Source organism: Hemiscyllium ocellatum, chromosome 11 (genome assembly GCF_020745735.1).
Source record: "Hemiscyllium ocellatum isolate sHemOce1 chromosome 11, sHemOce1.pat.X.cur, whole genome shotgun sequence".
In the NCBI taxonomy this organism is placed as follows: Eukaryota; Metazoa; Chordata; class Chondrichthyes; order Orectolobiformes; family Hemiscylliidae; genus Hemiscyllium; species Hemiscyllium ocellatum.
Window position 1 is genome coordinate 25,864,150 of NC_083411.1, and position 12,433 is coordinate 25,876,582.

At 40.6% G+C, this 12,433-nt stretch overlaps 1 protein-coding gene across 2 annotated transcripts in view; it reads right to left on the reverse strand.

Annotated features, from left to right (window-relative positions):
* Positions 1–12,433, reverse strand: part of LOC132820397 (nuclear protein AMMECR1-like) — a 121,348-nt gene that overhangs the window by 13,042 nt on the left and 95,873 nt on the right. The window contains exon 6 of one of the 2 annotated variants that reach the window (XM_060832486.1): positions 3,535–5,191. The exons of the other annotated variant lie outside the window; for it this stretch is intronic. Coding sequence (XP_060688469.1) covers positions 5,170–5,191 — 22 coding nt within the window. The 3' untranslated portion in view covers positions 3,535–5,169. Of the gene's footprint in view, positions 1–3,534; positions 5,192–12,433 lie in introns of those variants that run through there. 2 annotated transcript variants of the gene reach the window in all.

A 12,433-nucleotide genomic window follows, 5' to 3' on the forward strand; every position in this document is an offset into this window, starting at 1 on the left:
CAGAAGATACAAGACACTAATATGTTAATAGGCACAGTGGTAGCATCCCTGCCCTAGATCAAAGAGATCTTGGTTCATGTCCCACCTGCTCCAGAGGTATGTAATATTTCTGAACATATGGATTAGAAAAAAAAGTTAATACTGCAACTTTAATTAACAAGGCAATTAATTATATTGAAGGGATAGGATTTTGTGGGCAAAGATGGAGAAAATGATCGCAACAAATATATTGTCACATGATATAATGCTAGTTAAATAAATTGCTATACTATGATCAAAAGATTGCTTTGCTATCAGAAAAGTGGAACAGTCAGCTTGAAATAAAAGATAATGGGCTGGCAATCCATACTAGCTCACAGCCAGACCTAAACTAAGTGACAAGTAACATTTATATCACACAACTGACACGAAGTGACCATCTTGAGAGAATCACATTACCTTAATATTTAATGGTACTACCAACATTTGAAGAACTCACTGACCTGAAATGTAACTGGATCAGCTACATACTATGGTTGAAAGTGCGTTTGAAAGCCCATTCAACATCTAAAATGGCACAAGTTAGGATTCTGATGGAATACTCTTCATTTGCAAAGATGAATTCAGTTCTAACAGGCATGAAGCTTGACATCATTCAGGGCTAAATAAAACACTTAATTTGCCACTGATCTCAATTTCATTCTGTCCACCACCGTACTCAGTGGCTGTAAGGTATGCATGTATAGGTTTTTTTTTTGAGAGCACCTTCAAAATCTGTGTCCCCCATCATTTAGAAAGGGGAGGGCACTGGCACAATAAAGCAAATTTCCTAACTTTGTCACTCAACAGCTTGTTTTTTGGGGGGGGGGGGGGAAGAAAGAGGAGGAGAGAGAAGGGAGGGAGGGAGAGAGAATCACTTTAGATGAGTAAACATTTTGATTTTCACATCACAAACTAATTGCGCTAAACAATTCTACATCTTCATGGATGAAATTGCTTTTCAATATTGAATATTCAATAAATTAATATTGCGTTTATTAAAGATGGCCATTAATGGCTTTTTTAAAAAAAAAATGAGGTTATACAACCGGTTGCATTGGGAACTGGGTTATATAATTAAATTTGTGTTGCGACAAGTGCAGTAGTGGGACTAGAAAAGGATAGTGTACGCTTCCCATCTTGGGCATAACAAATTAAGTGTAGGGTTATTTAGACAGACAAATACTGACACTTTCAGTTGGTGTTAATCAAAACAGGTATGTTGATGAAGTGTTGTCTTAAAATAAATTAAGCATTTTGGTTTGTAAAATAAATCTATTGATGGATCTTTTTAAATTAAGCCTAATATAGTAATATAACTAGTCCTGTTGATAACTCAAAAGTGTTAAATATATTAGTGACCTATGGAATGATGGGACTACAGAATTGAAGAGCACGATGTTGGAAAAGCACAACTGGTCAGGCAACATCTGAGGAGCAGGAGAATTGATGTTTTGACCACAAGCCCTCCAAATCAGAGGGTGGGGTGGGGGCTGAGAGATAAATTGGAGGCGGGGTGAGGCTGAGGGGGAAGATAGCTGGGAATGCGATCAGTAGACGAAGAGGGGTGAAGGTGTTAGGTCAGAGAGGAGGATGGAACGGATAGGTGGGAAGGAAAATGGACAGGTAGGTCAGGTCAAGAGGGCAGTGCAGAGTTGGACGGTAGGATCTGGGATAAGGTGAGCGGAGGGGAAAACTAGGAAACAGGTGAAATTCACACTGATCCCAATTTGGAGGGTTCCAAGGTGGAAGATGAAGCGTTCTTCCTCTAGGCATCGGGTGGTTAGGGTTTGGCGATGGAAACGACCCAGGACTCGCATGTCCTTGGCAAAGTGGGAAGGGGAGTTAAAATGTTTGGACATGGGGCAGTGGGATTGTTTTGTGCGTGCGTCCTGGAGATGTTCCCTGAAGCGTTCTGCAAGTAGCCACCCTGACTCCCCAATGTAGAGGAGACCACATTGGGAGCAACAGATACAGTAGATCATGCATGTGGCAGTACAAGTAAATCTCTGGCGAATGTGGAAGGCTCCTTTGGGGCCTAGGACAGAGGAAAGGGAGGAGGTGTGGGCATAGGTTTTGCAATTCTTGCAGTGTTCGGAAAAGGTGCTGGGAAGAGAGGGTGGATTGGTGGGGGGTGTGGACCTAACCCAGCTCAATCTCTAACCTTTATTGTATCATCATAAAAAACCTTGTCTCCAAAATGCATTCATTTATAATGCAGAAAATATAAAGCAACACTCGAACCAGAATTGGAGGGAATACCAGGAAAAGAAAGAGACACTCACTATCAGAATAAGTTAGTGCTAGCTAAGAGGGACTTTTATAATTGGGGGCTTGACAGCCAGCTGCTGGAGAATCTCAAGTGGTGCATTACTTCCTGGAATTACAAGGAGAAAACAGCCAAAAGTTATGTATCTTATAGAAATCAACAGCATCATATAATTGGGGCCCTTGCAATTTAAGGATTATTCTCAGTGCTACCATTGGGAGTGGCAGCTTAGTCAGGTCAACAAGTGGATAGCAAAGATGGGGTAGCAGAGCATTTTTTTTTGAAAGGACGCTGAATAAAACTGGCGGGGACAATTTAAACCATATGGACTAGTGTTAGTACCCTTTCAGGGCAGGTAAGCTTTGATAGGAGGAATGACCAACAAAATGAGGAAAACATCATGTTGGCTAAAAATGTTTATTAGCCAGATATTATTATGGTACAAAGAAAGATTTGATAACTGCAGGCAAATACACAATACGATGATACAAACAGAGTGTTGAAGAAATTAATATTTCAGATGTTCTATAAACCATTGGAAAAGGCCTCAATATAGTGAGGCCTGAAGGTTCTTATTAGAAAAGGTTATCCTTTTGTATGACATTAAATGTCAACACACAAAGTTTATCATTTGTACTATGGTCTCTGGGTATGCAAAGAGCATAGAAACTATTTCACAATGTAAAAGGATCTTGGTGAGCAACGACCACAAGATGCATTATAGACAATCTTCTGTCACCCAGTTAAGTAACAGGTAATGCAGTGCTATACCAGTACTCTGATTCATTGAAAAGTGACAATAATCAGAAATCAGAAACTTGATAAGAAATAATAAAAGTCTAATAAAATCCTCATTGTTTTGTGGAGCTCTATATTCTTTGTTAAACAAATGATTACAATGGAGTGGGGTGGGGTGACTGGACCCAAAATACTAACACTGCTTTTTCTCCATAGATGCTCCCGGACCTGAGATTTCCCAGCAATTTCTGAGTTTGTTTGATTTCTGCAGTTCTTTATTTTTTTATTGGAGTGGAAATGGGCCTCTCTGGTAAAGCTGCTGATATTTCATGAACATTGAGACTCGCAATTCTTTTATGTTCCAATGTAACAAATTCATGCAGGTAGAGTTATTAAGTAAAACTACACAATGGCAAAGCAGATCCAGACCAGGAATGTTCTTTTCATTAAGTGGAGATGAAGTTGAGGTTTAAACAAGAAAGCTAAAAATCACAACACCAGGTTATAGTTGAACAGGTTTATTTGGAAGCACTAGCTTTCAGAATACTGCTCCTTCATGAGGTAGTTGTGGAGCAGGACCATAAGACAGAATTTATAGCAAAAGATTACAATGTCATGCAACTGAAATTATGTAGAGGAACCTTGATTATCTGAAAGCCATTGGCAGGGAGTATTTCGCTCAGTTAATCAAATGCCAGATAATCGAATGCCGGATGACATAGTTTAGCCATACATCGGGACCTTGCGATCTTGTTCGGATAATCCGAAATACGGGTAATTGAATGCCAGATAATTGAGGTTCCTCAATATTGAGCAAACCCAGATTATTAAGTCTTTCATGTTTTAGAATGGGTTGCAGGCTTTGGTTCATTAATATGTAAACCCCAGAACTTCTTTCAAGTCACATTCTTGAGATAACTTAAGGTTTTACAAAAAAAGTGACATCTCAGTTCAGACAATGTATTAAAAGGTGAGAGGTGCCTCACGGGAGGCTACTGAGTAAGGGGAGGGCCCACGGTGTTAGAGGTGAGCTACTAGCATGGATTGAGATTGGCTGTTTGACAGAAGGCAGAAAGTTGGGATAAAAGGTTCTTTTTCAGAATGCAGCTGGTGACAAGTGGGGTCCCGCAGGGTTCACTGTTGAGGTCGCAGTTGTTCACTTTATATATTAATGATTTGGATGAAGGGACTGAGGACATTCTGTGAAGCTTGCCAATGATACGAAGTTAGGCAGACAGACAGACAGGTAGTACTGAGGTGGTAGTGAGGCTGCAGGAAGATTTAGATAGTTGAGGAGAGTGGTTCAGGAAATGGCTGATGAAATTCAATGTGAGCAAGTGTGACGTCTCGCACTTTGGAAAAAAAAATACAGGCATGAACTATTTTTTAAATGGTGAGAAAATTCATAAAGCCGAAGTAGAAAGGGATCTGGGAGTGCTAGTCCAGGATTCTCTAAAGATTGAGTTGTAGGTTGAGTCAGTGATTAAGAAAGCAAAGTTTAATGTTGTAATTTATCTCAAGAGGGTTGGAATATAAAAGCAGCGACATGCTTCTGAGACTTTATAAAGCTCTAGTTACACCTCATTTAGAATATGGTGTCCAACTTTGGGCCCCACACTTCAGCAAGGGCATATTGTCACTAGAGTGTGTCCAGTTAAGATGCACACTGATGATCCCTGGAATGGTAGGCCTAACATATGATGATCAGCTGAGGATCCTGGGATTGTATTCATTACAGTTTCGAAGGTTGAGAGGAGATCTAATAGAAACTTACAAGATAATGTATGGCTTAGAAAGGGTGAATGCTGGGAGATTGTTTCCGTTAGGTGAGGAGACTAGGACCTGTGGGCACAGCCTTAAAATTAGAGGGGGCCAATTTCGAACGGAAATAAGGAGACATTTCTTCACCCAGAGAGTGGTGGGCCTGTGGAATTCATTGCCATCAAGCACAGGGGATGTTGGGACAAAGGTAGTCTTTAAGGCAGAGATTGATAATTGCTTGCGAGATTAAGAATTTAAGGGATATAGGGAGAGTGCAGGTAACTGGAATGGAAATGCCCATCAGCCATGGTTAAATGGTGGAGTGGACTCAATGGGCGAATGGTCTTGCTTTCATTCCGATGTCTTATGGTGTCGCCAATGTATCATGCCATGTGACATCCTTGCCTGCAACATATGAGATAGGCAATGTTAGCCGATTCACACGGATACCTGCTGCATACATGGTGGGTGGTGCCCCGACATATAAAGGTGATATCCATATCAACACTGACATGTCTTGCAGTGGTTGCCATGACAGGATTGTATGGTGTTGTGGTTGATGTTGGCCTTTATCTGCTGGTTTGATGACAATGTTGCGATTGGTTTTGAGAGCATGGCTGCTGTGATTGGGTGATATTTGTGCATTTTTTTTTAAGCAAAATAGAATGTATCTGCAAATTCAAGTTCACCCCATAGACCTATATGTGTGCACACATGCATAACAGAGGGGGGTGGAGAGACAATGGGGGATTGGGGAGGGGAGCGCAGACAGAGAGTTTATGCGTGAGTGCATGCGCATCTAAGTGCATGAGTGTGTGTTTGCACTTGTGAGAGAGTGAGAGAGAGTGAGAGAGAGTGAGAGAGAGTGAGAGAGAGTGAGAGAGAGTGAGAGAGAGTGAGAGAGAGTGAGAGAGAGTGAGAGAGAGTGAGAGAGAGTGAGAGAGAGTGAGAGAGAGTGAGAGAGAGTGAGAGAGAGTGAGAGAGAGTGAGAGAGAGTGAGAGAGAGTGAGAGAGAGTGAGAGAGAGTGAGAGAGAGTGAGAGAGAGTGAGAGAGAGTGAGAGAGAGTGAGAGAGAGTGAGAGAGAGTGAGAGAGAGTGAGAGAGAGTGAGAGAGAGTGAGAGAGAGTGAGAGAGAGTGAGAGAGAGTGAGAGAGAGTGAGAGAGAGTGAGAGAGAGTGAGAGAGAGTGAGAGAGAGTGAGAGAGAGTGAGAGAGAGTGAGAGAGAGTGAGAGAGAGTGAGAGAGAGTGAGAGAGAGTGAGAGAGAGTGAGAGAGAGTGAGAGAGAGTGAGAGAGAGTGAGAGAGAGTGAGAGAGAGTGAGAGAGAGTGAGAGAGAGTGAGAGAGAGTGAGAGAGAGTGAGAGAGAGTGAGAGAGAGTGAGAGAGAGTGAGAGAGAGTGAGAGAGAGTGAGAGAGAGTGAGAGAGAGTGAGAGAGAGTGAGAGAGAGTGAGAGAGAGTGAGAGAGAGTGAGAGAGAGTGAGAGAGAGTGAGAGAGAGTGAGAGAGAGTGAGAGAGAGTGAGAGAGAGTGAGAGAGAGTGAGAGAGAGTGAGAGAGAGTGAGAGAGAGTGAGAGAGAGTGAGAGAGAGTGAGAGAGAGTGAGAGAGAGTGAGAGAGAGTGAGAGAGAGTGAGAGAGAGTGAGAGAGAGAGAGAGAGAGAGAGAGAGAGAGTGAGAGAGAGTGAGAGAGAGTGAGAGTGTTGGGCTTGACATGTATGCACAAACAAACAAAGTCAGTAAATGTGTAAATGCCAGTTTCATCAGCCATACCTACAAAGTAGAGGAAAACATCACCCAATCACAACAACACCATCCACGGTCTCAAAAATCAATCACAATATTGTCATGAAACCAGTAGATAAAGGAGGAGCCTTCAGAGTAACATCGACCACAACACCATACAACCGTTATGGCAACCACTGCGAAACATGTCAGAGTGTCAACATGGACACCACCCACCATGTACGTGGCAAGTACTCATGTGATTCAGCTAATGTTGTCTGACTCATATCAGCAGACAAGGATGCCCCAAGGCATGGCGCATTGGTGAGACCGAGCAGACACTACGACAATGGAAGAATGGACACTGTGCAACAGTCACCAGACAATCCTCCCAGTTGGGAACATTCAGTGGTCAGGGACATTCAACCTTGGATGTTCAGGTGACCGTCCTCCAAGGCAGACTTCAGGATAGGCAGCAATGCAAAGTGACCAAGCAGAGGCTGATATCCAAGGTCGGTGCCCATGAGGATAGCCTCAACTGGGATTTTAGGTCCATGGCACATTACAGGCAACCCAATACGCGCACTCACACGCACGCAGACCCACTTCTCATACACACCACCTCACACTCACACTCCAGCTGATACGCCATCACACACTCACACACTTTACCAAGCTTGCACACATGCACACGCAAACGCACTCTCTCACAGGCACCCTCATGGACACACTTCTTCATGCATGGTGAATTTGTATTTGCAGATACATCCTATTTTGCTCAAAAATGCACAATTTGCAGGCAGTCAACACATGTAATATTTTGTAAATTCTACTTTGGAAATAGAACCAGACTCAAGATTGAGATACAGACATACTCTAACTTCACATCTTTAATGCACTGAGCTGAGATGTCACTTTTTATTCTAAAATCTTAAGCTACCTCAAGAATGTGACTTAATTGTTGTTCTAGGATTTACATGTTAATGAATCAAAATTTGCAACCCATTCTAAAAGATGAAAGACTTAACAACGATCTAAGTTTGTTCAAGTATCATTTCAGTTGCCTGACACTAATCTTTCGCTATAAATTCTGAGTCCTCTGATCCTGCTCTACAGCTACCTGACGAAGGAGCAGCGCTCCGAAAGCTCATGCTTCCAAAATAACCTGTTGGACTACAACCAGGTGTTGTCTGATGTTTAACTTAGTCTACCCCAGACCAACACCAGCTCCTCCACATCAAGAAAAAGAAAGTATACTGGAAGCAATTACAAAAGGTAGAAATTAAGGAAGGGGAAGTTAATAAACTTTAGAAAACCAGACTGGACTGTTAAATTGACTAGATGTAGGTGACTTTTTTTTTAAAGCAATGATATATCCAAGAGTAGCAGGGTCAGAAAGCTCAACTGGCTAAATGGCTGGCTTGTGATAGAATGATGCCAACAGCATGGGTTCAATTTCCCACACCAGTTAGGGTTACCTTCTCAACCACTCCCCTTGCCTGACGTATATAGTAACCCTCCACTCTGCAATGAGTGAACCACCCTATGGTCCAGTAGTACTGTGATAACTTTACCTTTATACTACAGTATAAAACTAACATATCATTAGCAAAGAATAAAGGGCAACGTGAACAAAGAATCAATACATGACAGGCGAGCAAAAATAAATTACTAACAATTAAATCTACAAATAGCATGCTGGTGCAATACAAAGTAAGACAGGAGATTATTCAGGACAGATAAAATAGGAAACCAACTCAGTAAAGGGAATAAGAGACTAACATTTCTAAAAATATATATTTGCAATAAGAAAACTGTGGCCAAACTTGGTATCAAACTAGCTCCATCACTGGAAAATATATTTAGTTATTTTCATACAGATCTTAAAATTTACAGGGTTGATGGAAAGAGACTGGAGTTAGTAAAAAGTACTGGAAACTTCACACAAAGCAATCAGAACTGGACTGAAGTTAAAAAGAAAACATTATGGATAAAGTGGCAGTTGCCAAAAATCAAATTATATAGTGTTCACTATCTTTAGTGAATCAAAAATAACACCTTACCCAAAGATCGGAAAATAATGTAATCTGTAATCATAGAGGCAACTGAAAAATGCATAGGGCAGGAAGTATTAAGTGACATCCCGAAGATTAATCAAAACATGTCATTAACAATGTGATTAAAATATGAAAGTCAAGAATGGATTTTCAAGAGGGAAGTCTTGTTACAGGGCTATGTCCAGGGTGGGTGGGAAGTTGGTGGACTGGACATCATTTCATGTGGAGCCCAGCAGAGATCTAATGGATATCTATTCCAATGAATCACCAAAAGTTCCCAAATTCATCAGTGCTTGGGTCAAAGCTGTTTATAATGTACAAGTGTAATTGCAGAAAAACCACTTTAAAAACAAAACTTGCTGACATCAAATTTGGCAACTCAGTCAGAGATATACAGCACAGAAACAGACCCTTCGGTCCAACTTGTCCATGCCACCTGGATATCCTAACTTAATCTAGTCCCATTTGCCAGCACATGGCCCATATCCCTCTTAAACCCTTCCTATTCGTATACCCATCCATCTTCCAACAGTAAATGCAGTATTGCTATAAAATAACATTTATTAAAAATCAGTCCTTTAAAGACAGATTTATGTTTTAATTACTGTTAGAAAAATAAAGATTCCAATGCTTTGGCCATGACATTGTAACAGTGACTACATTCCAAAAATATTTAAAATGATGAAAGCGCTTTTGGAAATTCTGAGTTATTGAAAGGCACTAGATAAACGCCAGTTGTTCTTTCTTCAACCTCAAAGTTGTGTGCACAGTACAAAAGTAATAAATGTTGTCTTTGCTTTTCTATTAGTTTAAACAACAAGAATTTAAAATGAAAACTACTTTTTCATTAGCCAGATACATGTAATAAACACAAATTTGTTAGCAAAACTGATTCCCTTTGATAAAGTATCATAACTAAAACACCGATGAATACAGCATTCGTGATACTGATATTAGCTTCAGGGTTTTTGAAGGCACGTGGGGTGTCAGTAAGAGTTGTGCGGAGTTGTATAGACTGGCCAGATAGCCTCCATGATTGTCAACTTCTCCACGTACCCTTTTATTACATGGCTTATTCAGGTGTAGCTGGTGCAAAAATATAATCGATTTCATATTCCTGATCAGTGGCCCTGAACTTCATTGAGGCAAGCCAAGCTGCTATGACACTTCTTGACAAGCTATGCAATTGAATGTCCTGTGAAGCTTGTTGACATGCATGAAAATGCTTAAAACACACCAACAGATCTTCTATGAGGTTCGATGGACAGGCAGTCAAGTAGAAACACAGCACACTGATCAGAAAGGGAAAACAACAAGGTGCCAAAGCCCCTTTGGTATGTGAACAGGGTGCAGACATCAAACTCCAATGTGCTTTCTAAATGGTTAATCTTAGCAATCAAAAAGTCTAGTGTTACTATACCCCCTCTAACTCACTTAAAATTTTCAGAGTACATATACTTTAATTTTGCATTTTGAAGGAGACTGTACTGAGTTGCAAGGACATTTCTGTAGTCTCAATCTGTCATCTTTATTCAAGGTAGCTAATAATTACCCCTGGCGCTAATGGCAATTATCTGAAAAATTACTTATAGGCAAGGGCAGAAATATCAAAACACAAATGACCAAAAAAAAAAGCCATAGCAAGTTGGATAAATATACTGAAAGAAAATTAGAACAGGTTCAAGTCCTAAACCCTAGTTTTGATACTGACATTTGTTTTTAGACTAAGTTATTTCACTGGGTTCATTGATTGAAAGGTAGTTGATGGGCAAAAAGCTAAGGTCAAGGGATGGGTAAGAGGTTATTACAGAACTGCAGGAGATTAAATAAAAATAAGCATGGCTAAGGCAATGAAGGCATTTAAATAGGAGAATTTAAAAGTAGTTGCATCGGTGAGGCACAGAACTAAGCAAAGTTCACAGCAATAACAGGATTTATTGGAAGTTGAAACCAGACACAGAATAGGATATATGTAACAATTTTGGTCAGTTCAAGTTTATAAAGAGAATATTGCAATGGTTGAGGGTGGAGGTGACAAAAGGCAGGATGATGGTTTTAACAGCAAGTGATGTTCAAAATTATGTAGATCACTACGTAGGAACATAAGGAGTGTGGGTTTTTAAATTCATTTGCAGTATACGGGCATTGCTGGTTGGCCAGTATTTATTGTCTGTCCCTCGTTACCCTTGAGGTGGTGGTGGTGGTGAGCTGCCTTCTTGAATTGCTGCAGTCCCTGTGCTCTAGGTTTTCCCATACTGCCATTAGGAAGGGAATTCGGGATTGAGACCCAGTGATAGTGAAGGAACGGCAAAATATTTCCAAGTTGGGGTGGTGAATGGCTTGGGGAAGATCTTGAAGGTGGCTGTCTTCCCATGTATTTGCTGGCCTTGGCCTTCTTGATGGAAGTGGTCACGGGTTTGAAAGGTGCTGTCTGAGGATCTTGGGTGAATTTGTAGGAGGTGAGGAATGGTTTTTCAGAAACATCAGTGGGTAGATGTTCATACTTACTAGAGGATAGCAATGATTGTAATGGAAGATTGCAGTCAGGAAAAAAAAACACCATCTTATAGCTCCATGCAAGATGACCAAGTATGGATTTTTACACAAGCAATACATTTTGCAATAGCGAGAGAGGCAACATTGATAGTGGTTGAGACGTTTTGCTCCAGTTAGTCTATGATATAGATTGGTTCTACTTTTCTCCTGCTTCCAAAAATTTTAAAATAAGAATGGATAGGAATTCCAAATTTAAAAAGGAGTAAATTGTGAAATCTATATTAGATGTAGATAAGCATTTGGTAAGATAAATTCACATTTTGAATTGAGCAGAGAATTGTAAAACTGGATGAGAAATTGTAAAACATTCATCACAACAGTTAGTGAAAGACGGGATTTCAGAAATTGGATGCAACTTGTGCAGCTAAAATAAAAGCACTGAGGCGGCATATTTATTGCTATATATGAAACGATTCATGGCAAGGTGGCGTTTTGGAGGCTGATATCCAACACACAAATTGCTTTACGAGATGAAGAGAAGGGAACTCTAACAAGAGCCAAGAACTTCTCTGGAGGTGGTGTGCAGTAATTTTGTTATGGATACAGTATATTAAATCAGGATCTTCGACGACAACTTCTCAAACCAACAAACCAGAACTGCTGTACTAATATCTTGGTGATTGTGACAAAAGTATTCACAAATGTACATGTCCAAAACAAAAACCCAGACTATAAGTCAAAACACTTTTTAAATGTTTCCACATTTTATCCAACATATCAGATGGATGCCCTGAAATGCAGTTTTCAAGATTAACGAGGAACTGCTGGACTCTACAGAAGGATTTCAAGCAAAATCTTGCGTATAGTTGATCAGTTGCACCAAACGCCATATATAAAAGAAGAATGGCAGATGAGAACCCTTGTAAAGCTCGAATAAGAATATTGCTTCAATCTTCTCTTTTACTCAATTATACACTACTTATTGGAATGATAGAATCCCTACAGTGTGGAAACAGACCAGTTGGCCCATTGAGTCCACACTGATCCTCTGAAAAGCATCCCATCCAGACCGATCCTCTAAGACTAATCTACCAAACCTAGGCATTCCAGGACACTATGGGTAATTTAGCATGGCCAATCCACCAAGCCTGCTTATTTTTAGACTGTGGGAGGAAACTAGAACACCCAAAGGCAACCCATGCAGATGTGCAAACTTCACACAGTTGTTAGAGGGTGGAATTGAACCTGGGTCCCTGGCACTGTGAGGCAGCAGTATGTTTGGCCAGACTGTTTCTAGATCATGTGGGTTTTTGATTTTGTGAACGAGTTCTGAAAACTGACCTGAAACAGTAACTGAGTTTGAGGGTTTTTTTTTT